We start from the raw sequence: 23,636 nt of genomic DNA, 5'->3' as shown, positions 1-23,636 counted from the left end.
GTTTGATGGCGAACCCTCTTCCAGGCTTGTTGATGTGGTTGAAGTGGGTGATCTTGCATCCTTCAGGTATTGTGGTGCCGATGTTGGGTGAGGAAGTGGGGATGACCAGGAGCGTGGGTCAGAGTGGTGGCAGTGTTTGTTGTGGCGTAGAGGGTGGAGGGTGTATACCTCAGGGATGGTGTATCTGTGGGGGGCCAGGGGTCGTATCGCTGGGTGCAGTCCAGATGCGGAATGGCGCAAATGGGCTTGCTTTCAGGCGTGCCAGTGGGGCGGTCATGCTGCAGCCTCAGTGAAGTAGCTACAGGGCTGGACAGGACTTCTGTTGGTGTGAAGCACAGTGAGTAGGAAAACCCAGTTGGGAAAACCCGGGCAGTGACCGGGTCACTGGATCAGATTGGAACAAGCATAAACTGGAGGCCGCAGGCAAGTGGAAAGCTGGGTGCCAGGTGCCACTCTAATGTGTGCCTATTAGTTTTATCAAGGGGTCAGTATATCAATATATATATCAAACAGACCTTTGTTATAAAATCACAAATCACTATAATGAAATTAATATTTAAGTAATTCCCACAGTGCAATGTTTAATGAAAGTGATTGTCTCAAACAATGTTTGATAATGTTTCTACATGTCTCTGAGTCTTTCTTTCAACAGTTTCAGCCCTCAAATGTAGTCATAAAAACAACCACAAGAGGATGCTTCACCTCAGCTGAAGAGCATAGAGCTACAGCTAGGAACGCTTTAAAATTAAATGGTATGGTCTTCGGGGGTCATCAATTTAATGACCTAGGATACTTACTGTTTTTTTTTCTTTTTAATTTTGCTTGGGGGCTTTTACACTCCTTGTAGGCCAATCACAGTATAAAAATGCTTGTTTGTGTCCCTGCTCCTTCTAGGGGCATCACCAAGATAAATAAAAATATATATAACAAGCATTGGCATAGCCAATAGGTCTCGCCTTTGGGAACTTATAAGTGTTTAGCCATGCAACAGTTGATGTTGTTTCACCAAGGATATTGTGCTGCATAACTAAATACTTATAAGGTCCTAAAAGCGAGACATATTAACTATGCCAATGCTTGTTTCTCTTTTGTTAATAAACCCTTTCATAATTTGATTGGCATATGAGAAAAGTTAGGGTTCAGCCTTACACTGTGATTACTTTTTTGCTTAAGTGACAATGAAGATGTGGGTTAAATTGTATTAAGAATAGGATTAGAAAGGGAGTATGTTACCTGATATAGGGTAACATTTTGGGTAAAAATGTCTCACTTGGTGTTAGGCAGGGCCTTTGGAATTATGTTGTAGTGGAAGACCAAACTATACAGCAAGTTTGAACTAATTATGAGGCAGGAAAACAAAAATTATGAGGAATAGTAAAAATAAATTGTGATAGTATTTTGTCTTTATTTTGCAATTTTTATATGTTGACACTGAACAAAGGTTTCACCTCATTAGCACCAGTTTCACACCCAAATCCAGCAATCATTAAATGAAAGGTGAACATTTAATCTATGCAAAGGACCCTCAACCGCTCTGCAGCACGTGCTAGCGAGTTTTAGTAACTCTTGAGAGGTTTTAACTAGAAACTAATTTTTGGGTTAAAATCTACAAGTTTTAAAGCAGATTATGTGACAAATGCGACAAATCCATAATTATGAGAAAAACACTTCAAGCACAAAATCACATGATTCCAGTGCCCCGTGTTGGAGAACATGACAGCAGAGGGTAAGTAATGGGTTTAGCAGGAACAGTCCAGCCCGAACTGCCAGGCCAGGTCTTTACCAAACCGGAACACAAGCACCCCTAAACCAGTTTCACCCTTATTGTGGCTCTTCAGTTTGGTGTATCTTGGTTTCAGTGGCATAGTGAGCGAGGGACCCACGTTTGGGCATACCCCCAGTCACTTAGGACGTTACACCAAACATACAAAAAGTGATAGGAGGAATGCTTAGAATAAGTTTAACCACTGGCAATTGCTCAGGGTAGCATTCCAAACCACCATTGTTTTGTCCACCATGCCATCTCAGCTTGGACCCAGCCATATGAAAATCAGTCTTGACCCTGCTCCAATAGGAACACTCCAGCCCAATCTGCCAGACCAGGTCCTCCCAGAACTGGAACACAAGCAAAGACAGCACAAACATTGCAGAGATGCACACAGCCATATTCAAACATATTTGCATGCAGAAGAATGTGCGCACCCTCTTGCATGCACAACGCATGCCGAAACCTTAACATACAGTGGCATAGTCGCATAGGCATTTTGGAATACGTAAAGTAGTATTCCCACTACTATGTACGATGTACTTTTAAAAGCCTTTGTGACTTAGCCCCAAAATATCTAAAAATGAATATAAAATGGGAATATCCATGGAACAGTCACATTCAATTAGTACCTATAGAAACCACAGTGCACTTTCTGCACTCCTACTAATAGGGAGTCCCACTGAAAAGTTTATACTGATTACATGAAGCCTCCCATAGGGCAGCGCATGCGCGCTGTGCTAGGCTCGACCTAATAAAACACAAGTTAGACGGGGAAAGCAAACGTCAGGGCGGAAAACTACAAGCCACAGAGGCAAATCACAGATCAGGGGAGCTGGATACGTATCAGAAGGGAAAGCTCCGCCCAGAGGAGCAAAGCACAAATCAGGATGTTAGGGCACACACCGAGGGGTAAAGCACAAGTCAGAGACAGGATACAGCACCCATCAAAGTGGTAAAACACAAATCACTTATAAAAGCACAAACTGAAGGGGTAAAGTACACGTTGGGGACAGTAAAACAGCAATCAGAAGTGTAAACCAAAAACAGTTTGCTAAACTACAAACCAGGCATTAAAGTTCAAACTAGGGGAAAAGGAACCAAATAAGGTGGTAAAACTAAAATCAAGGGCAACGAAGAAATCGGAGGGGTAAAGCAGAAATTTGAGGAAAGGCACACACATTGGAGCGGTAAAACACAAAGGGGGGTAACTCAAAGCAAGAGGGAGGTAAAGCCCAACTCAACTCAGGGCAGTAGAACTCAACTCAGGGGGTAAAGCACACATTGCAGGGAGGTGTAAAGCAAAAATCGGGGTGAAACAAAAGGATGGGTGAAGGAATAGACAGGGGTTAGTTGGATTAAGCAGACATACCACTGAGTGGCTAATAGCTCAAAGGGTGTTATGCACAAATCAAGGTAGGAAAAGCACAAAAAAGAGTTTAGGAACATATGGATTTTATTTATTTATAAAGTTTATATAGCTCGAACAAGATCCCGAAGGATATCAGAGCGCTTTACAAAGGAAGGAAGGACATGAATCCAATATCGCCAACAGGAAAAGATTACACAACAGGAATACATGCATAAGTACAGAACAAATAATCGCAGAAATCCCAAACAAATGAATCATGGAGAGTAGTACCATAAACGGGTATGTAGCAGACTACGAAGGGGGTACACTGCGGAAAAGAAGAGCAGAGATCAAATATCGACATTAAGTAGGAATACACAATAGGAATACTCGCTTGTTTCCCAAACAAGAGACTCAAGGAGAGTAATACGATAAGCATGAATATAACGGGCTACGAAAGGGGACACACAATGCGGTAAAGAAGGGCAGCATCACATGAGGGTACAATGGTAGTAGGAACAGTGATTTCTAGCAAATGATCTGAGATTCTGCGTACTTCCGGTGGAAGAGAGTTCCAAATCCTTGGGGCAGTGCCGGAGAAGGCTCTGAGACTGGCTCTTTTTTGCTAAGGATGGGTGGTTTCAGGAGGAGAGTGATAGCGCTTTTTGAAGCTCTCCCACCACAGGATAATTCAAGCTTTTGCGCTAGGTACCTGGAGGTTTTGAAATGCAGGGCTTTGTGCGTTAGAACGGCAATCTTTAAATGAATTTGAGCTTCATAGGGCAACCATTTAAGAGATTTTAGGATTGGGGATATGTGCTCACTTCGTTTAGTACCAGTGACCAGTCTGGCCGCAGCATTCAGTGATGCCCTTAGGGGAGCCAGAGTGTATTTGGGAAGGCCACGGAGAGTAGCACTGCCGTAGTCCTGCCTCGGCAGGACCAGTGCTTGTCCCTGGTACCACCTGCTTGAAGTCCTTTTGTGGAAGGAATGCGTGTAAGAAATCACAAAACTTGAAACAAAAGTATGGAAGCCAAACAGAATTGAAGAATAAGCACAAATCAAGGTAGATTGAGAACATACTTCAGTTATTTTGGGTTTGAGGAAAGGCGTATTATTGACATGGGTTTTGTACTATTCAAAACCAACTTTAATGCACCAAGACAATTTATTCACGGCCCACAGTAACATAATTCTACAATCAACAACTGAGAATTAAGGACCCCACGAGCCTAGATCACAAATAACTGCACCCACTTGTTTCAGGAGGCTCCCAGTCATTCGGTGGGACTCCAGGCCATTAGCACCTACCACGCTTTATTCCAGGGGCGTAGCACAAGGCTAAATTCAAGGTGCGCACAATTTCTCACTCTACATCCCCTCCCTTGAGAATATTAACTCCACGGTTGGGTTCTCATATCAATTTGATGCCAACAACACCCAAATCATTTTCTAGGTTACATCTCACCTCCAGTCACGTGTCTCCGACTGTTTCACCACCATTTCGCACCAGATGGCTTCAAGGTCACTAATGTTAAAGTCCTCCAGAAGTGAGGTCTGGTATTTTCCTGCTTCAGCAAAACTCCTCTTACCGTACACTGAAATTTGCTACCTCCTCTAGAAACCTCAGGGTTCTTATGAACTCATCATTGAAAATGGAATTCCACATAAACACAGCAACCACAGACCAACACCAATTATTATACATACACAATACCCACACTCTCATCCAGATTATGCACCCATTAACTGACTAGTACTCAGTAGACACATTTATTGCAATAGTTTACTAGCCTCCTTCCCTGAATACTCTTTTGCACCATTCGGCAAAGCCCCCAGAGCATTGTACAATCAACCTAGGCATACCCCCGCCTCATCGTACCAACAGCAAACAATCCAAGCTGCACCTTGATGAGGAGGCGCAACTACGCTCAGGCAGGTTTGGGTTTACTTGTGTTTGTGTTTAGAGAGGAGGTGGATTGGACTTCTACTGGAGCAGGATCAATCCTGATTTCCATAAGGTGGCTCCATGCCTGGAACTGCAGTGGACAAACAAAGATGGACTGGAATAAGGTCAAGCAATTGCTAGTGGAGCAGACGTTTGAAAGCATTCCATCATCGGCTTTTGTTGGAGACAAGTGTGAGAAGGAATAGAGCAGAAGACAGATCTTCTCCATCTACATGCTACGGATCTGCAGGATCCCCGTGGACACCAGAAGTGCCCCAACCACTCTGCATTTCTGAAAATCTGAGGGTACTCCTCTTTACAGAGAGAGCAGTGGGTCCTGAGTGGATAGGGATGTACTGGAGCAGCTGATGTCCTTTAACAATCTACTGGCACTTGAATTTCCATCTCAGCAGGCACCAAACTACCTATTCAGATAGTGAAAACCTCAACAGATGGTTTCTACATGAGATAAGACAAAAACACTGAGATTGGGCGCCAGGCAGGAAGAGCGCAGTGAGTATTAACCAGTGCTTTAAATGAGTACAGAGTACCGGCACTTTTATTTCGAAAGGGAGAGTACCGGCACTTCTAAAGAGTGACGTAATACTTTTGATTAGAGAGTACCGGCACTTCTCAGAAACAAGCAGGTACTCTGGCGCAGAGTACCTGCACTTCTATTTTTCCATTTCAAGCACTGGTATTAACACAATCCCTGTAAATTGTCTCATGAATGGTACAAGGCTATGCTATAGGAGATCAAAGGCCCTTTTATCACTGTCCAGATTGCTGGAGACTTCGGTATCCCAAGACAGATATTTTCCATCACAGGATCTTTCCTGTTTCTTCCAGGCTATGTCACCAGCGTCAACCCTTAACAGGTTTCCCGTGACAAATTCGGCACTTTCTTTGGTTAATAAAATTCAAGCACTGTACATGGACATCCAGAAGACTGCCTCACCAGACCCAGGTTTTCAACATCCTGGCCCAGTGGCCTCCTGGGCTTCGGAGCCGGTTACTCTATAACTCTGCTGATTGGGTCTGTGGTGCACTAAGGGTGCTATAGATGGGCTCTGCAGATGGTCCTTCTTTCAAGCCTTAATCCAGCCAACAGAGAGCATATTTGTAACCTTATAAACACTTCCTGGTATCCAACACAGTGGGACTAAGGGGTGTTGATCCCTTGACTAAGCAGCCTAGCCTCGACTAAGCCATCATGAAGAACCATGGCCACATCACTCTTCTGACGGCTACCATGAAAGTGATGGAGACATCTGGATGACCATCTTGAGGTTCAGGAGATCTCGATTCGGCTCAGACAGGCTTCTACTCAAGGTACAGCCCTGAAGGAGCAGTTATACTCAGAAATGGAGGTCAAGATGTAGCCTCCCGATGCTAGGCCTCTCTGATGCTTTTGACATGGTCAACCATGTAAACATGACTGCGTAGCGGGGCTGACAGGCTGAGCACTCAGCTGGTTTTATTATTTCCTATTCTACATTCCATTCTCTACTATGGCGGATGTGCACATCAATAAACAAGGTATTGAACCTGTGGCCTGCAGATTACCAACGTTTCAGAAGAGTGTTCAACTCACTGAGCCATCCTGCCAACTATAGGTCATCCGATTCCAAATGCATGTGAATAACTCTGTGGATTAGCATTTCACAGTTCTAATTCCTGATGGACGGGCGTAGGGCACTTGCTTTCCAATAGAAGAGTACAGGTCACTTGATGTCCAGCACTTGAATTCTAATAGACGGGCAGGAGTCACTTGAATAACGTGAACCATATGGGCAATCTATTCGTAATGGACAGGCCTTGGTCACTTGTATTCCATGGAAGGGGCATGTAATTACCAACTGAGGAATACTAGGGGGTAGATTTTCAAGCATATTGCGCTGGGTTAGCATCACAAAAGTGATGCTTACCAGCACAATTTCTTTTTAACCAATTTACTTTCCAGCGCAAGACTTGTTTTGAGTTGGAAAGTACCAAACAAGTAACACAAAGCAGCACGAAGCACTGCTTTGCGTTACTTAGCGCCTGGGGGCTTTACATGGGTGGTACATGGGCGTTACCATGCAACTACCCACAGCTTTTGACGCAAAACCATTTCTCCAAACAATTGTAGACAGGGCTTAGTGCCAAAAGTTAACGCCATCTGTAACGCCATTAAGAGGAGAAATACTTTCATTTCTACTTTCTTTTCCTACTTTGCATGCGTGCTGCACCGTCCAGCACTCATACAAAGTGGAAAAAAGTGTTTGAACTTGTCTAGACATAGTATTTTGTACAGGTTTGTACCCTTTCTGTAAAAAACCTATGCTAGACTGAGGAACGCACCACAGCGCCATGATGCACGGCAGCTGAAATCCGCGCCAGCGCTAGGGAGAGAGCCATAGATCTGTAGAAATGGCGCACTCCTGCTCCCTACCTGTCAGGCAACGCAGTGCAGCATTTCTAGCTGCTGCGCTGCATTGGGAGACTTCTTTAAAAATCTGCCCCATGGTCTCTTTTTCCATTCAACATCAATTGCACACTCGTTTTCCAGTGGACAACAGGGGTCATCTTTTCCAATAGGTTTGTATTATATGGGGTTGGAATTCAAAAGGCACTTTCTATACTCCTTGATAGAGTTGAAGCACTTTCCAAATGGTGAAGGAAGTAGCTAGTATGTGTTATATTGGTGTTTGCACACTTTCAAGACCTGGGTATGGGTTACTTGTTTTCCAAATGATCAGTGGGACTCTATTGATTTCTAAGAGAGGGTACATGTCATTTATTTATTAATGGGCTGTTGTGAATTATGCGAGCAGCGATGGGGCCGATTTCTCAACTACTTTTTTTTAAAACGTTAGCTTTACACAGTTAACAGCTTTATTTATTATTTATTGATTAACCAAGTCTGCAACGACACATATTATATATGTATTTCATTGGTAGGACATATTGCTCAACCATCTATAACATGCATTTTCAATGCCAGTCATCGGGGTTATAGAACCAGGGAAGGAAACAGGATAGATTTCCTACCATCATCTCCAAAGAGCCCCCCTCAGACCGCCCCCTCTCTAATGTTCACTAGTGGGTGCTTCCCTGTCGCTTATGAGGGTCGTGATGTAATGACCTCGACTGCCCGGGTTGAGTTATGATAGGGCACGCGGCACACCACCGAAGTGTGTTGACCACATTTTTCCTGTACGTTCTTGTAACTTGTCCCGGTACCGGGTCACTCACACAGGAGAGAAATCCAATCCGTATCCGTTCATGACCACTCGTTTTATCGCGCGATGGATGCAAACCTGTCCATGGCGCACCGCGGGCACATCTTTTATCCATCAGTTTATCGCTGGGGGTCTGGGATCATCCAAAATCGGGCTATAGCTCGGCTTGCAGCCAAAAAATACGGACTCGTCGATTTCCCCACACAAGTCGTCGAATGATCTTGGCGTTCCTCCCCCGTGTAACCTCTTATAGTAGAATGAAAGGGGCTGGATTTTGGCACGAGGACCTTTCCCCCCCACATTTCTTTTACTTGTGTTGTCCAAAACTCACTGACGTTATGGCAGTGCCTCCACATGGGCATCAGTGTGCCCTGTCCCCAGGCATCCCCGGGTGTCCCGAACATTGCTCTGAGACGCCCAGGGGTGCAACCTACCAGCTCCCCAATACTGAGTAAGAATTCCCTCTGGACTGCGAGCGCACGGACGAACTACCAGTTGTAGACCACACGCCATCCATACTTCCTCGAGCGTTCTACTCTCGAGCCCTCCTCATCTTTCCTCTATACCAATGGTTAGTTATGTGCTCAGGAACAACTTAATTATCAAAAGAATTACTTCGTTTTTAGTTTAGAGAAGTGGCTCTTTAGTGCCACTCAGTGGACAATGTTGATAATACAAGAACAGTAGGGCCTGGGAGAGGAAATTGTTTCACTTTCTTAGTCCGTAAAGGGTGTACCCATCCTGTGTTATGCAAATCAAGGCTTAACAACAACAAAGCAATCATAACAAAGAAAGCTCCCTCTTGACCTCTCTTATTGAAAAACAGTTCAATTGTGAAAGGGAAACAGAAAGGCCTACACAATAGTCATTCCAGTCACAAAGAAATATTTTTATAATTTATTTTTTATTTTTTATCATTTATCATTTTGTATTTTTCTTATCCAAAACAATCAATATACTTCTTTTACTTTCCACGAAAATCAATTTCACAATCTTAAATTTCACTGATTCAATGCATTACAGTGAATGTACATTAATTTAATTAATAATTGACAGTAATCCCTGGAACAGCCTAATATAGATCACACACGATCTATCTCATTCAACAGTCATACCTACAGACATTCCACATCATTCCACACTCAAACATATAGACCTCGTAAAAAATATCAAAAAAGGCATAGGTTTAACTTGTTATTATCGTTAATTGAACTCTGGAGGTACTAGATACACCAAGCCTCCTGTGACTAACAAGTCTACTGCAAACGCAGAGTGGTGGTATCAGCTCAATGGTCGACGCGTTTCGATGGCATAAGTGCCATCTTCATCAGGACCACAGTTGTATTCACCAACGATAATGCCCAGGGAATACTTGTTTAAAAGAAATTCTTGTCAGAGCGTCTAGTTGTTTAATAAAGTAATCGAGTTTCAAGGACCTTTAATTCGATCCCGAAATTTTGTTCATTTCCAGTTATTCGTTAAGAAATATGTAGCCGTCGTCCTGTCGTACCGCCGTATCGAGAGCGCTGGCCGACCCGGACGATCGTGAAGCCGAAAACTATAGACGAAGAGTGACTCTGAGAAAGAAGGCATCAGGCATCCCCGGTTTATAGAAGAATCATAAGGAGTAGAACCGGTTTTGTGCGGGCCGTTGTTTTGGTATTACAAGAAAAGAATTCTTTAAATACTAAAGTACTGGGGCATCGTTGGATACAACAGGACGACGGCTACATATTTCTTAACGAATAACTGGAAATGAACAAAATTTCGGGATCGAATTAAAGGTCCTTGAAACTCGATTACTTTATTAAACAACTAGACGCTCTGACAAGAATTTCTTTTAAACAAGTATTCCCTGGGCATTATCGTTGGTGAATACAACTGTGGTCCTGATGAAGATGGCACTTATGCCATCGAAACGCGTCGACCATTGAGCTGATACCACCACTCTGCGTTTGCAGTAGACTTGTTAGTCACAGGAGGCTTGGTGTATCTAGTACCTCCAGAGTTCAATTAACGATAATAACAAGTTAAACCTATGCCTTTTTTGATATTTTTTACGAGGTCTATATGTTTGAGTGTGGAATGATGTGGAATGTCTGTAGGTATGACTGTTGAATGAGATAGATCGTGTGTGATCTATATTAGGCTGTTCCAGGGATTACTGTCAATTATTAATTAAATTAATGTACATTCACTGTAATGCATTGAATCAGTGAAATTTAAGATTGTGAAATTGATTTTCGTGGAAAGTAAAAGAAGTATATTGATTGTTTTGGATAAGAAAAATACAAAATGATAAATGATAAAAAATAAAAAATAAATTATAAAAATATTTCTTTGTGACTGGAATGACTATTGTGTAGGCCTTTCTGTTTCCCTTTCACAATTGAACTGTTTTTCAATAAGAGAGGTCAAGAGGGAGCTTTCTTTGTTATGATTGTTTTGCTTTCCCCTTCTCCCTGACCTTAAACAAAATTTCAAGGGGGTCCCATATTTGTTGCTTAACAACAACAAAGATCTGTGCTCTGGCTTTTTCACAGTATAAATGATCTTTCAGAGAAATACTGGGTGCTTCGGTTTATTATTCTCACCAAAAAGATAGATAACTACACAAGCAAATTGCATGTTATTCCAAAACAAAACAAGCGCTGAAAGCCAAAGTTAAAGCGACGTGCAGCGTTTACCTTACGGGAGCGAGCAGCGGCAGGCGCGATAATTGCAAACAGATGGCGTCGCTGCTTGCTCCCGCAACGTAAACGTCATACATGCACGAGTACTCATTGGAAACAGTGCAGTACATGCACGAGTTTCCAAAAAACGTAAGGAGTGATTCAAAAAGGTCATCTTTTAAGCAGCTCTTGCGTGCTGCCTAGGTGAGACCTGAAAAACCATTGCAGGGTTTTACGGGGTGATCTATGCTGGAGCAGTGAATAAGAAATCAGTGGCTCCTGATGCTCATAATTCCTTTCTTGTTGCTTTTCAATAATTTTTTGGGTTGTCCTGGTGCCCACAAGAACATCCACATCTTTAATTTTTGTTTGGGGCTTTGGGAGGGAGCCCCAGGGCCCCTGCAATGTCAGTGTTCTAGACGTGGGCCTGTGGGACACGCAGGAGCCACCAAAATCTTTTTTTATTTTTATTTATTTTTTAAATCAACTTGGGTGTCCCGATGCCTACCTGTGTGCCAACTCTATTTTTCTTGTTGGCCACCATGGGTGGACCCCAGGGGCCCCTGTGACCCCTTCCCAATCCTCTTACAGGAGCCAGCCACTGTTTAATCTCTCTGTGGGTGCCCTGGTGCCCACCAAGGTGTTTCTCATGTGCCCCACATTGGCAGATGACAGGGAGCCCCAAGGCCCCCGTGGCCCCAGCCACCTCCCCAGCCAGCACCATTCTGGGTGCTGGCAGGCAGTGTGTAATTTGTAAAAAAAAATAATAAGTTCCAAGGCCCTCATCAGTAGGCCACCACAGCTTAACACACCCATTACCACTGCCAACCCTGCTGATGACAGTACCTACACTACTATGAACCGTCACACTGCTACATGTGTGAGATTTCAGACTGTTTGAGGCCCCTAAAGCTATAAGAATGGTGTGGGCAGCTGGTGTTAGTTGTTTTAATGCATATTGAATAAATAAATAATTGTCATTCTGCTCATCGTTTAATGGCACAAACAGCGCCACCATGTGGCAGCTGTCATAAGTGCTGGTGTTGACAATTAATTGTTGGTGCCGAGCACTGGAAACCACAGGCTCAAATTAACCACTGCTGGTGGGAGACAGCACCCATCGTTTGCTTCCGCCCAGGTGGGACCAGCGTTTTTCAGTGCTACTGCCTGGGCAGGATCAAAGTTTTGTTCACTGCCTTTGAGAATGCGGATAGGGTATGCCTGCACTCTCCCAGTCAGAGAACCACAGGTTCCTGGGGATGGGGTGCACCAGACTCTGGGGTATAGAGTCCCCAGAGTCAGTGTATGGCTCTGGGATGGGGGCCTGAGAGCCCCTTCCCCAACAATCTATCTGCTCTAGGGTTTCGGGTCCCCAGGGCTTCACATTGGCTGCATATACCTGCCCCTTTAGTATAAAAATTACCACCAGGGATGTGATCCCTGGGGCCCTGAGGTGGCTCAGAGGGGAGCTACATGCCCTCCTCCCCTTTGTATTAGATTCAACCCCAGGGTATGTAGTCCCCGGGGCCCCCGAGGCTCGTGGAGGGGGATTGCGCCCCCTGCCCCAAAAAACAGAATTAGGCTGACCCTGGTCCCTAGCCGATCCTTGGGATTTTTAAATGAAAGACATGTGACTGCCATTTTTAACTGCTCCCATCCAAGCAGTAATAAAGTTCTGTTCTTGGCAGGGAGAGTGCGGGCAGGGTATGCACGCACTCTCCCTGTTAGGGAACTACAAAGTGTGCCGGGGCATGGGGTCACTGGGACACTGTTGCACCAGGCTTTGGTGGATGGGGTCTCCGGAGCAAGTGTACAGTTTGGGGAGGGGAGCCTGACTCCCGTCAACATTCAATTGGCCCCACAGGATGTGATCCTGGGGCCCATTAGTAGCTCAGGGTGGGGGGTGCATGTCATCCTTCTCTTTTATTCTAGGAATGGCCTAGGGAATGGGGTCCCCTGGGCCCAACAGTGGTTCCACAATGCCAATAAAAAATAAATAGCCGTTTTTGGCCAAATGGGTCCTCCCTCACGGACCTCTCCATCAGACTAGAGAGGCAGGGTATCCTACCCTGCCTCTTATCTTTTTTTCATCGTTTTGTTTCTTGACGGGCTACTCAGTTCCTAAGCTGTAAGACGGCTGCTTCCACTTCTTTCTTGATGTGGTGGCAGCCAATCAGATCTCACCTTGTCATCTGCTGGCTCCACACATCCTCTGTGGTGTGAAATATACATTTTTGAGCTTCAAATTCTCAAAAACTACTGTACTGATTTACACCAAATCACAAAAAGCATTATTTCTGGACCAAGATCTTGCTTTTCCCAAATTTGATGTAATTCCATTCAGAGGTTTTGGCTATAGCTGTGTCCAATTTTCCTATGGAAAAATAAATGGGAAAAACTTGTTTTGGATCCTCCTTTTAGAGACAGATCACCCCGAAACTTTCCAGTTATGTCAGGAGCTGAGGTGTAAGAAATGTTTTTTAAAACGTTTAGTGAGGATTCGCCAATGGTCCAAAAGTTATCAGCAAACCAAAAAAGAGAGAGAGCAATGTTCACAGCTTTTAATATGGCACAGAACCCCGGCACAACCAGTGCAGAGAAGGGCATGAGTTATAGTTACTTTAGATAATTTTAACTGGTGAATTCCAGAGTTTACTTCTTACTTAAAACCATATGTTTTAACTGACTTTTTCATCTAACTATAATGTCTCTTTAACATTTCAGTGAATTTCTACGGTTGCATTAATACAATTCCTATCTATATAGCAACTTTAACCTTCAGTGAACTTCTATGTTTTTTAATGTATAGTAAGATACCCATTGTTATGTCTGCCAGGCACTATGCTCAACCCACCGCTGTGCACTTCGACTGTGAGGGTCACGGGGTTGGGCATAGAGCCTTGGCCATGACCAGTCATTATGCCCAAGTCCTTCCACCTGGGCGCCGAACCCCCTGCCACGTACGGCTGAAGTGTGCAGCGGGGTGCTGGCCGCATTGCCACACCTGTGGCCATTCCCTCCCTCCATCCCCTAGTAGGTGGCCAAGGCCATGCACAACAGGGGGTTGGCCATGTTAACTCGCTTTTCTGAGAATTTGAAAGTTTTTTTTTTAGAGGAAATCAACAATATAAAGGGCTGCTATTTTAAGCAAGGCAGATCTATTTGTCAAAGGGTCAGAACATCAAAACACAAAAGGCAGGCCTGTTGGTTTTATCAGGGTATCAGACAGCACATCAGCATATACAAAACAGATCTATTGGGTTTGTCAAAAACTCACCACAATAATTTAATAATAAACATAATCTTCTTTATTAATATAAACATGTTTATTAACAATAAGTATTTAAAGCATTTTTATTCAAAACAACCATAAACATGTGTTTGAATATTTTTTTTAATATTCTTTAGGCCACAAAATGCACCCATAGACCCCACCACATGGGTTCATGCACTCCGGCTAAAGAGCTCCTGTTGGGTGGAAGCAATGACTGCCCTGGGGAATAGGGACCTTTGGATACTGTTATGAGTTGGGCCCCAAAGAGGTTGGGTCCTTGGGGCCAAAGCAGCTCGGGACCCCCACACGCCATCTACAGAAGTAGTAGGCCAAAGGGATGGGATCCTTGGGGCTGGAATTGGCTAAGGGAGGAGGTCTTCAGGCCAATATCAACTCAAGAAGTGGGGCCTCACTCCCTCCTGACCATCCAATAGTGTGTGCTGCAAGTACCTGGGGATGGGGGTTACATGGCCCAAATTGGCTTGAGGATGGGGCACACCCTCTCTCCCTTTTAAAAATTAACTAATTCTGCTGTGACCCCTCTGGCTTTAGCCCACCTCAAGGTTATGTTAATTTAGAAAGGGCAGAAAATAAATAAAAAAGTTGAGGTATCCATATTCACATACGCTTCTTTTTTTTTCATGACAAGGGACTGAGTCCCCAAGTCTTAAAATGGCTGCTTCATTTTGTTCATTTCCAGTTATTCGTTAAGAAATATGTAGCCGTCGTCCTGTCGTACCGCCGTATCGAGAGCGCTGGCCGACCCGGACGATCGTGAAGCCGAAAACTATAGACGAAGAGTGACTCTGAGAAAGAAGGCATCAGGCATCCCCGGTTTATAGAAGAATCATAAGGAGTAGAACCGGTTTTGTGCGGGCCGTTGTTTTGGTATTACAAGAAAAGAATTCTTTAAATACTAAAGTACTGGGGCATCGTTGGATACAACAGGACGACGGCTACATATTTCTTAACAAATAACTGGAAATGAACAAAATTTCGGGATCGAATAAAAGGTCCTTGAAACTCGATTACTTTATTAAACAACTAGACGCTCTGACAAGAATTTCTTTTAAACAAGTATTCCCTGGGCATTATCGTTGGTGAATACAACTGTGGTCCTGATGAAGATGGCACTTATGCCATCGAAACGCGTCGACCATTGAGCTGATACCACCACTCTGCGTTTGCAGTAGACTTGTTAGTCACAGGAGGCTTGGTGTATCTAGTACCTCCAGAGTTCAATTAACGATAATAACAAGTTAAACCTATGCCTTTTTTGATATTTTTTACGAGGTCTATATGTTTGAGTGTGGAATGATGTGGAATGTCTGTAGGTATGACTGTTGAATGAGATAGATCGTGTGTGATCTATATTAGGCTGTTCCAGGGATTACTGTCAATTATTAATTAAATTAATGTACATTCACTGTAATGCATTGAATCAGTGAAATTTAAGATTGTGAAATTGATTTTCGTGGAAAGTAAAAGAAGTATATTGATTGTTTTGGATAAGAAAAATACAAAATGATAAATGATAAAAAATAAAAAATAAATTATAAAAATATTTCTTTGTGACTGGAATGACTATTGTGTAGGCCTTTCTGTTTCCCTTTCACAATTGAACTGTTTTTCAATAAGAGAGGTCAAGAGGGAGCTTTCTTTGTTATGATTGTTTTGCTTTCCCCTTCTCCCTGACCTTAAACAAAATTTCAAGGGGGTCCCATATTTGTTGCTTAACAACAACAAAGATCTGTGCTCTGGCTTTTTCACAGTATAAATGATCTTTCAGAGAAATACTGGGTGCTTCGGTTTATTATTCTCACCAAAAAGATAGATAACTACACAAGCAAATTGCATGTTATTCCAAAACAAAACAAGCGCTGAAAGCCAAAGTTAAAGCGACGCGCAGCGTTTACCTTACGGGAGCGAGCAGCGGCAGGCGCGATAATTGCAAACAGATGGCGTCGCTGCTTGCTCCCGCAACGTAAACGTCATACATGCACGAGTACTCATTGGAAACAGTGCAGTACATGCACGAGTTTCCAAAAAACGTAAGGAGTGATTCAAAAAGGTCATCTTTTAAGCAGCTCTTGCGTGCTGCCTAGGTGAGACCTGAAAAACCATTGCAGGGTTTTACGGGGTGATCTATGCTGGAGCAGTGAATAAGAAATCAGTGGCTCCTGATGCTCATAATTCCTTTCTTGTTGCTTTTCAATAATTTTTTGGGTTGTCCTGGTGCCCACAAGAACATCCACATCTTTAATTTTTGTTTGGGGCTTTGGGAGGGAGCCCCAGGGCCCCTGCAATGTCAGTGTTCTAGACGTGGGCCTGTGGGACACGCAGGAGCCACCAAAATCTTTTTTTATTTTTATTTATTTTTTAAATCAACTTGGGTGTCCCGATGCCTACCTGTGTGCCAACTCTATTTTTCTTGTTGGCCACCATGGGTGGACCCCAGGGGCCCCTGTGACCCCTTCCCAATCCTCTTACAGGAGCCAGCCACTGTTTAATCTCTCTGTGGGTGCCCTGGTGCCCACCAAGGTGTTTCTCATGTGCCCCACATTGGCAGATGACAGGGAGCCCCAAGGCCCCCGTGGCCCCAGCCACCTCCCCAGCCAGCACCATTCTGGGTGCTGGCAGGCAGTGTGTAATTTGTAAAAAAAAATAATAAGTTCCAAGGCCCTCATCAGTAGGCCACCACAGCTTAACACACCCATTACCACTGCCAACCCTGCTGATGACAGTACCTACACTACTATGAACCGTCACACTGCTACATGTGTGAGATTTCAGACTGTTTGAGGCCCCTAAAGCTATAAGAATGGTGTGGGCAGCTGGTGTTAGTTGTTTTAATGCATATTGAATAAATAAATAATTGTCATTCTGCTCATCGTTTAATGGCACAAACAGCGCCACCATGTGGCAGCTGTCATAAGTGCTGGTGTTGACAATTAATTGTTGGTGCCGAGCACTGGAAACCACAGGCTCAAATTAACCACTGCTGGTGGGAGACAGCACCCATCGTTTGCTTCCGCCCAGGTGGGACCAGCGTTTTTCAGTGCTACTGCCTGGGCAGGATCAAAGTTTTGTTCACTGCCTTTGAGAATGCGGATAGGGTATGCCTGCACTCTCCCAGTCAGAGAACCACAGGTTCCTGGGGATGGGGTGCACCAGACTCTGGGGTATAGAGTCCCCAGAGTCAGTGTATGGCTCTGGGATGGGGGCCTGAGAGCCCCTTCCCCAACAATCTATCTGCTCTAGGGTTTCGGGTCCCCAGGGCTTCACATTGGCTGCATATACCTGCCCCTTTAGTATAAAAATTACCACCAGGGATGTGATCCCTGGGGCCCTGAGGTGGCTCAGAGGGGAGCTACATGCCCTCCTCCCCTTTGTATTAGATTCAACCCCAGGGTATGTAGTCCCCGGGGCCCCCGAGGCTCGTGGAGGGGGATTGCGCCCCCTGCCCCAAAAAACAGAATTAGGCTGACCCTGGTCCCTAGCCGATCCTTGGGATTTTTAAATGAAAGACATGTGACTGCCATTTTTAACTGCTCCCATCCAAGCAGTAATAAAGTTCTGTTCTTGGCAGGGAGAGTGCGGGCAGGGTATGCACGCACTCTCCCTGTTAGGGAACTACAAAGTGTGCCGGGGCATGGGGTCCCTGGGACACTGTTGCACCAGGCTTTGGTGGATGGGGTCTCCGGAGCAAGTGTACAGTTTGGGGAGGGGAGCCTGACTCCCGTCAACATTCAATTGGCCCCACAGGATGTGATCCTGGGGCCCATTAGTAGCTCAGGGTGGGGGGTGCATGTCATCCTTCTCTTTTATTCTAGGAATGGCCTAGGGAATGGGGTCCCCTGGGCCCAACAGTGGTTCCACAATGCCAATAAAAAATAAATAGCCGTTTTTGGCCAAATGGGTCCTCCCTCACGGACCTCTCCATCAGACTAGAGAGGCAGGGTATCCTACCCTGCCTCTTATCTTTTTTTCATCGTTTTGTTTCTTGACGGGCTACTCAGTTCCTAAGCTGTAAGACGGCTGCTTCCACTTCTTTCTTGATGTGGTGGCAGCCAATCAGATCTCACCTTGTCATCTGCTGGCTCCACACATCCTCTGTGGTGTGAAATATACATTTTTGAGCTTCAAATTCTCAAAAACTACTGTACTGATTTACACCAAATCACAAAAAGCATTATTTCTGGACCAAGATCTTGCTTTTCCCAAATTTGATGTAATTCCATTCAGAGGTTTTGGCTATAGCTGTGTCCAATTTTCCTATGGAAAAATAAATGGGAAAAACTTGTTTTGGATCCTCCTTTTAGAGACAGATCACCCCGAAACTTTCCAGTTATGTCAGGAGCTGAGGTGTAAGAAATGTTTTTTAAAACGTTTAGTGAGGATTCGCCAATGGTCCAAAAGTTATCAGCAAACCAAAAAAGAGAGAGAGCAATGTTCACAGCTTTTAATATGGCACAGAACCCCGGCACAACCAGTGCAGAGAAGGGCATGAGTTATAGTTACTTTAGATAATTTTAACTGGTGAATTCCAGAGTTTACTTCTTACTTAAAACCATATGTTTTAACTGACTTTTTCATCTAACTATAATGTCTCTTTAACATTTCAGTGAATTTCTACGGTTGCATTAATACAATTCCTATCTATATAGCAACTTTAACCTTCAGTGAACTTCTATGTTTTTTAATGTATAGTAAGATACCCATTGTTATGTCTGCCAGGCACTATGCTCAACCCACCGCTGTGCACTTCGACTGTGAGGGTCACGGGGTTGGGCATAGAGCCTTGGCCATGACCAGTCATTATGCCCAAGTCCTTCCACCTGGGCGCCGAACCCCCTGCCACGTACGGCTGAAGTGTGCAGCGGGGTGCTGGCCGCATTGCCACACCTGTGGCCATTCCCTCCCTCCATCCCCTAGTAGGTGGCCAAGGCCATGCACAACAGGGGGTTGGCCATGTTAACTCGCTTTTCTGAGAATTTGAAAGGTTTTTTTTTAGAGGAAATCAACAATATAAAGGGCTGCTATTTTAAGCAAGGCAGATCTATTTGTCAAAGGGTCAGAACATCAAAACACAAAAGGCAGGCCTGTTGGTTTTATCAGGGTATCAGACAGCACATCAGCATATACAAAACAGATCTATTGGGTTTGTCAAAAACTCACCACAATAATTTAATAATAAACATAATCTTCTTTATTAATATAAACATGTTTATTAACAATAAGTATTTAAAGCATTTTTATTCAAAACAACCATAAACATGTGTTTGAATATTTTTTTAATATTCTTTAGGCCACAAAATGCACCCATAGACCCCACCACATGGGTTCATGCACTCCGGCTAAAGAGCTCCTGTTGGGTGGAAGCAATGACTGCCCTGGGGAATAGGGACCTTTGGATACTGTTATGAGTTGGGCCCCAAAGAGGTTGGGTCCTTGGGGCCAAAGCAGCTCGGGACCCCCACACGCCATCTACAGAAGTAGTAGGCCAAAGGGATGGGATCCTTGGGGCTGGAATTGGCTAAGGGAGGAGGTCTTCAGGCCAATATCAACTCAAGAAGTGGGGCCTCACTCCCTCCTGACCATCCAATAGTGTGTGCTGCAAGTACCTGGGGATGGGGGTTACATGGCCCAAATTGGCTTGAGGATGGGGCACACCCTCTCTCCCTTTTAAAAATTAACTAATTCTGCTGTGACCCCTCTGGCTTTAGCCCACCTCAAGGTTATGTTAATTTAGAAAGGGCAGAAAATAAATAAAAAAGTTGAGGTATCCATATTCACATACGCTTCTTTTTTTTTCATGACAAGGGACTGAGTCCCCAAGTCTTAAAATGGCTGCTTCATCATCTTTGTTGACATAGGGGCTGGCAATCACATCTTAAGTGTTTGATCTGTAGGTTCAGCGGATCCCCGGCAGTTTGAAATATAGGATGCTTTCTAGGCACAGATATAGCTTTCTGCCAAATTTGGAGTCATTCTGTTCAGCTGTTTTTTGGTATCGCTGTTCAATTTTCCTTTGGAAATTGCACTAGGAAAAATCATTTAGGGACCCTACTTTTTCTTGTGCACTGCTTGACGGATCACCCTGAAACGTTCCAGGAAGGAGCTGAGATGGAGAAGACTTTTATTTTTATAAAGTTTTGTGTAGATTCGTCAAACAGCGCCAAAGGCATAAGCCATCCAGAAAATCCATTTCCTATGGAAATGTGGTCTTAACTATAACCACCCAGTGGTGGCTGTCACTACGTAAAATATCTATATTTCCATGAAACAGCTTAAGTGAAATGGTTTTTCAGTAATGGTATTCCATGAATTCATTTTTCTATAAAATTACATATAAATATATTCATGCTTGACTGGAATCCATTTGTATATTTCTGAAAGGTGTAAAAAAAATAAAAAATGTCAGTCATAACCTCATGTTTATGACTGACTTTATCATTGTATGACCTGTAGTCTGTACAACATTTTGTGTCATGTTTGGAGGATTACAGTTGTAATTCATTGGGGATTGCTTGCCTTCAATTTTGAGAACACTGAAGGGTTCCATACTTTCATATGAGACCAAATGAAGCAACTTTTGGAAATTGACAGAATTTGATGAACATTGCACAATTGAAAGGACGTGATTGCCTCCTTGTCAACCTGCAACTTATTTGTATCATAAGCAAGGGACAAATAACAAAAGGTACTACAACAGTTGAATATCCAAATAATCGTACACAGAACCACAGTTCTCCACAAATGCGCCACTTTCCACATGTCGCCACTTATATCTGCAAGCATGTCAATTCTTGCCAATTTGCAACTTTATTAAATCTAAAACCTGCAAATGAATATAGATGTGCTTTATACACAGATTCATGCTAACACAAGATCTACTCTCCTTCACATTCAAGATGATGCTCAGAAACCTGCACCTATATACTACTAGTCAAAACAAACCAACACCTGCGAGTACCACTGCTCTTGTATATTTGACCACTTATCATGATGAGGTGTGACCTGATCTACGTATAACATAACATACTTTGTATTCACTCTTGTGATTCATTTTCTCGTCCCGAGTAGAGATTTCAAAGTTTAGGATTAGATTTCTTTTTTGCAAGACAAATGATAAATACGATAAATATTTGCGAAATATTAGACCAAATTTGGTGGAAGTTCTTAGCCAGTATGTAGAATTACAATGTTCAATTTGCATAGTTAAATTTCCCCCAAACATCTACATTATGTTTTTCCATTGAATAATGCACTTTGATTCAAATACGTATAAGCCAATATTTGAGATATTTCTTTCCACAATATGTTCGTCTTCTTTTCAATAGGTTCTTTGTTGGGACTGAGTATTTTTGCTCTTCACAGAAATCCCAGCGTATGGAGCGATCCAGAGGTAAAGAATTTCCCCTTCTCCTTGCTTGTTTGTTAATTAGAATCACCCTAGAAAGAATTCTTAAGTTTTGTTGTATGAAACCCTTGAGGCTATTGAATAGATTTGGGAGCACTAATATCAATGTAGAATAGTGTCATATATGAGTCATGGTTCAATTTTGAACCTGTCATAGATATAATGCATTGAACACCTACTGGTGAACTTGAAAAACAGGGTCTGCGTCTGTGAAGTGGTTTGCATAGCCTGGCTGTTGCTGCAAATGGGGTTTTGATGCTTAACGGGGACTATTCCTGATTTTGAGCAGAGGCAAAGGACAGGTTAATTACCTAAAGGGAATAGACACATATTACATATTTCCAGAGCTGTAGATGAGTTAAAAGACTCCTAATCGTGACTGACAGCAGGTTTCAAAGTTTAGCATCCCTCAAGGAGGCGAAGGAGTTGCACGCGTACAGACCGGTTTTGCCAGACAGTCCTATGTGGGAGAAACTTGTATTGAAAATAAAGGAGTGCACTTTTTTAATCAGCTCAATGACAGGGACACGGGGCAGGATGATTCTTTCAATGGTGAGGCAGTGCACAAAAGGAAGGAAATGTGATACTGCAGAATGCCTAGGAAATGTAAGGATGAGAGGAGTAATGGTGTTCTGAACCCCCTGAAGTGGAGTGATTGAAGACCTAAGCATAAGGAATGGTCAGGATCGAGGAAGGAGATGATAATGGATTGAATGGCAATTTTCCTGGAACTCTCTGAAAGGAGAAGAAAGATTTCATGCACATGTCGAATAAAATAAAAGTAGGTCGCAAACGTCCAGGCTAATTGTGAGTAAAAGAATGGCACATTAACAGTAAAACTTTAAGGATAGAACTGAGGGAAGGTCCTTGAGGAGCACCGCAACTGTAGGACATTTCTGGTGTTTGCAAAGGCTAAAGAACCACAGCCAGAGAGCACTAGGATGGGAATGAGGAGTGTTATTTGAGTCTAGATCTTGAATTCCAACAAAAGATAGTCAACAGATGTGAACAAAATGACACAGTGCTAGAGGCCCAATCACAATTCAGAGGGGCATGTTTAGGGCACCCTTCCCAAATTGGGATTTGTAGCAGGTGGATCAATTGTTTGCTACCACAATTCCGGCTGCAAACGATTAAAAAGTTACAGAACCATCAAATAAAGTGGTGAGTGATTGACAAAAGGAAAGAGCTCACTTGTGACATCTTAACCTATGTGAATGTAAAAAAAAGATTTGTGGAGAAGTATACAGTGACCGTTCGAACCACTTCTAACTCTTAAACAAACTTTTTTTTTTTAAAGTAACTGTTTCTTTTTTAAATACCTCCCCTCCATTCTTTGAAGGAAAATAGCTGTATTTAAAAAACAGTTAACTTTATTTAAAGGCAGTCACAGACATGGTGGACCCTGGCTGATCACCATCCCTTTGTTGACCTCCAATGTGAGTGAGTCTCAATTTATGGCCTACCTCATTAACATTCATGATGTAGATCAGATTGCTGCTCACTCCAAATGGTCATTTGTGAACTGACCTTTTCCTACATTGTTTGGTTCTCAAATTCAAAACAGATTTGAAAAACGTCGGGGTGCAATATATAATTGCTTTTTGTGAATTTATTCTTGAAACATCTAACCCAAAATTACTTATTTTTCAGTCTAAAAACAAACGGAGACGAGTTTCTTGACACATGCCCACAAACTGTTTAGGACCTGGTGTCAGAATATACTTTGCCTCACTTTGAGGGAGTCTTCATTCTCTTCTGCCACCATGGATCTCTGCTGTAGTATATAGCAGGCCCACCATAAATAAAAGATATTCCTGATTGATTTTGTGTATTGCACACGAATAATGAAAAAACTATTGTATATGCAGTGAAAGTATCTCAATGGAAATACTATTCTACGGAGCATGTACTAATATTTTTAACAAGAGTTTAGAAAGGAAGAACAGAGATTTAATTAAGAAGATATTTATGGAGGG

At 43.2% G+C, this 23,636-nt stretch overlaps 1 protein-coding gene across 1 annotated transcript in view; it reads left to right on the top strand.

The window, feature by feature from the left end:
- LOC146835039 (cytochrome P450 4B1-like) overlaps positions 1-23,636 on the top strand; it is a 393,192-nt gene that overhangs the window by 349,088 nt on the left and 20,468 nt on the right. The window contains exon 10 of the mRNA XM_085602700.1: positions 21,578-21,642. Coding sequence (XP_085458826.1) covers positions 21,578-21,642 — 65 coding nt within the window. The remainder of the gene's footprint in view (positions 1-21,577; positions 21,643-23,636) is intronic.

The sequence above is a fragment of the Triturus cristatus genome, chromosome 4_2 (assembly GCF_964204655.1).
Source record: "Triturus cristatus chromosome 4_2, aTriCri1.1, whole genome shotgun sequence".
In the NCBI taxonomy this organism is placed as follows: Eukaryota; Metazoa; Chordata; class Amphibia; order Caudata; family Salamandridae; genus Triturus; species Triturus cristatus.
Note: the sequence above shows the minus strand (reverse complement) of the source record. Positions and strands in the feature narration are given on the sequence as shown.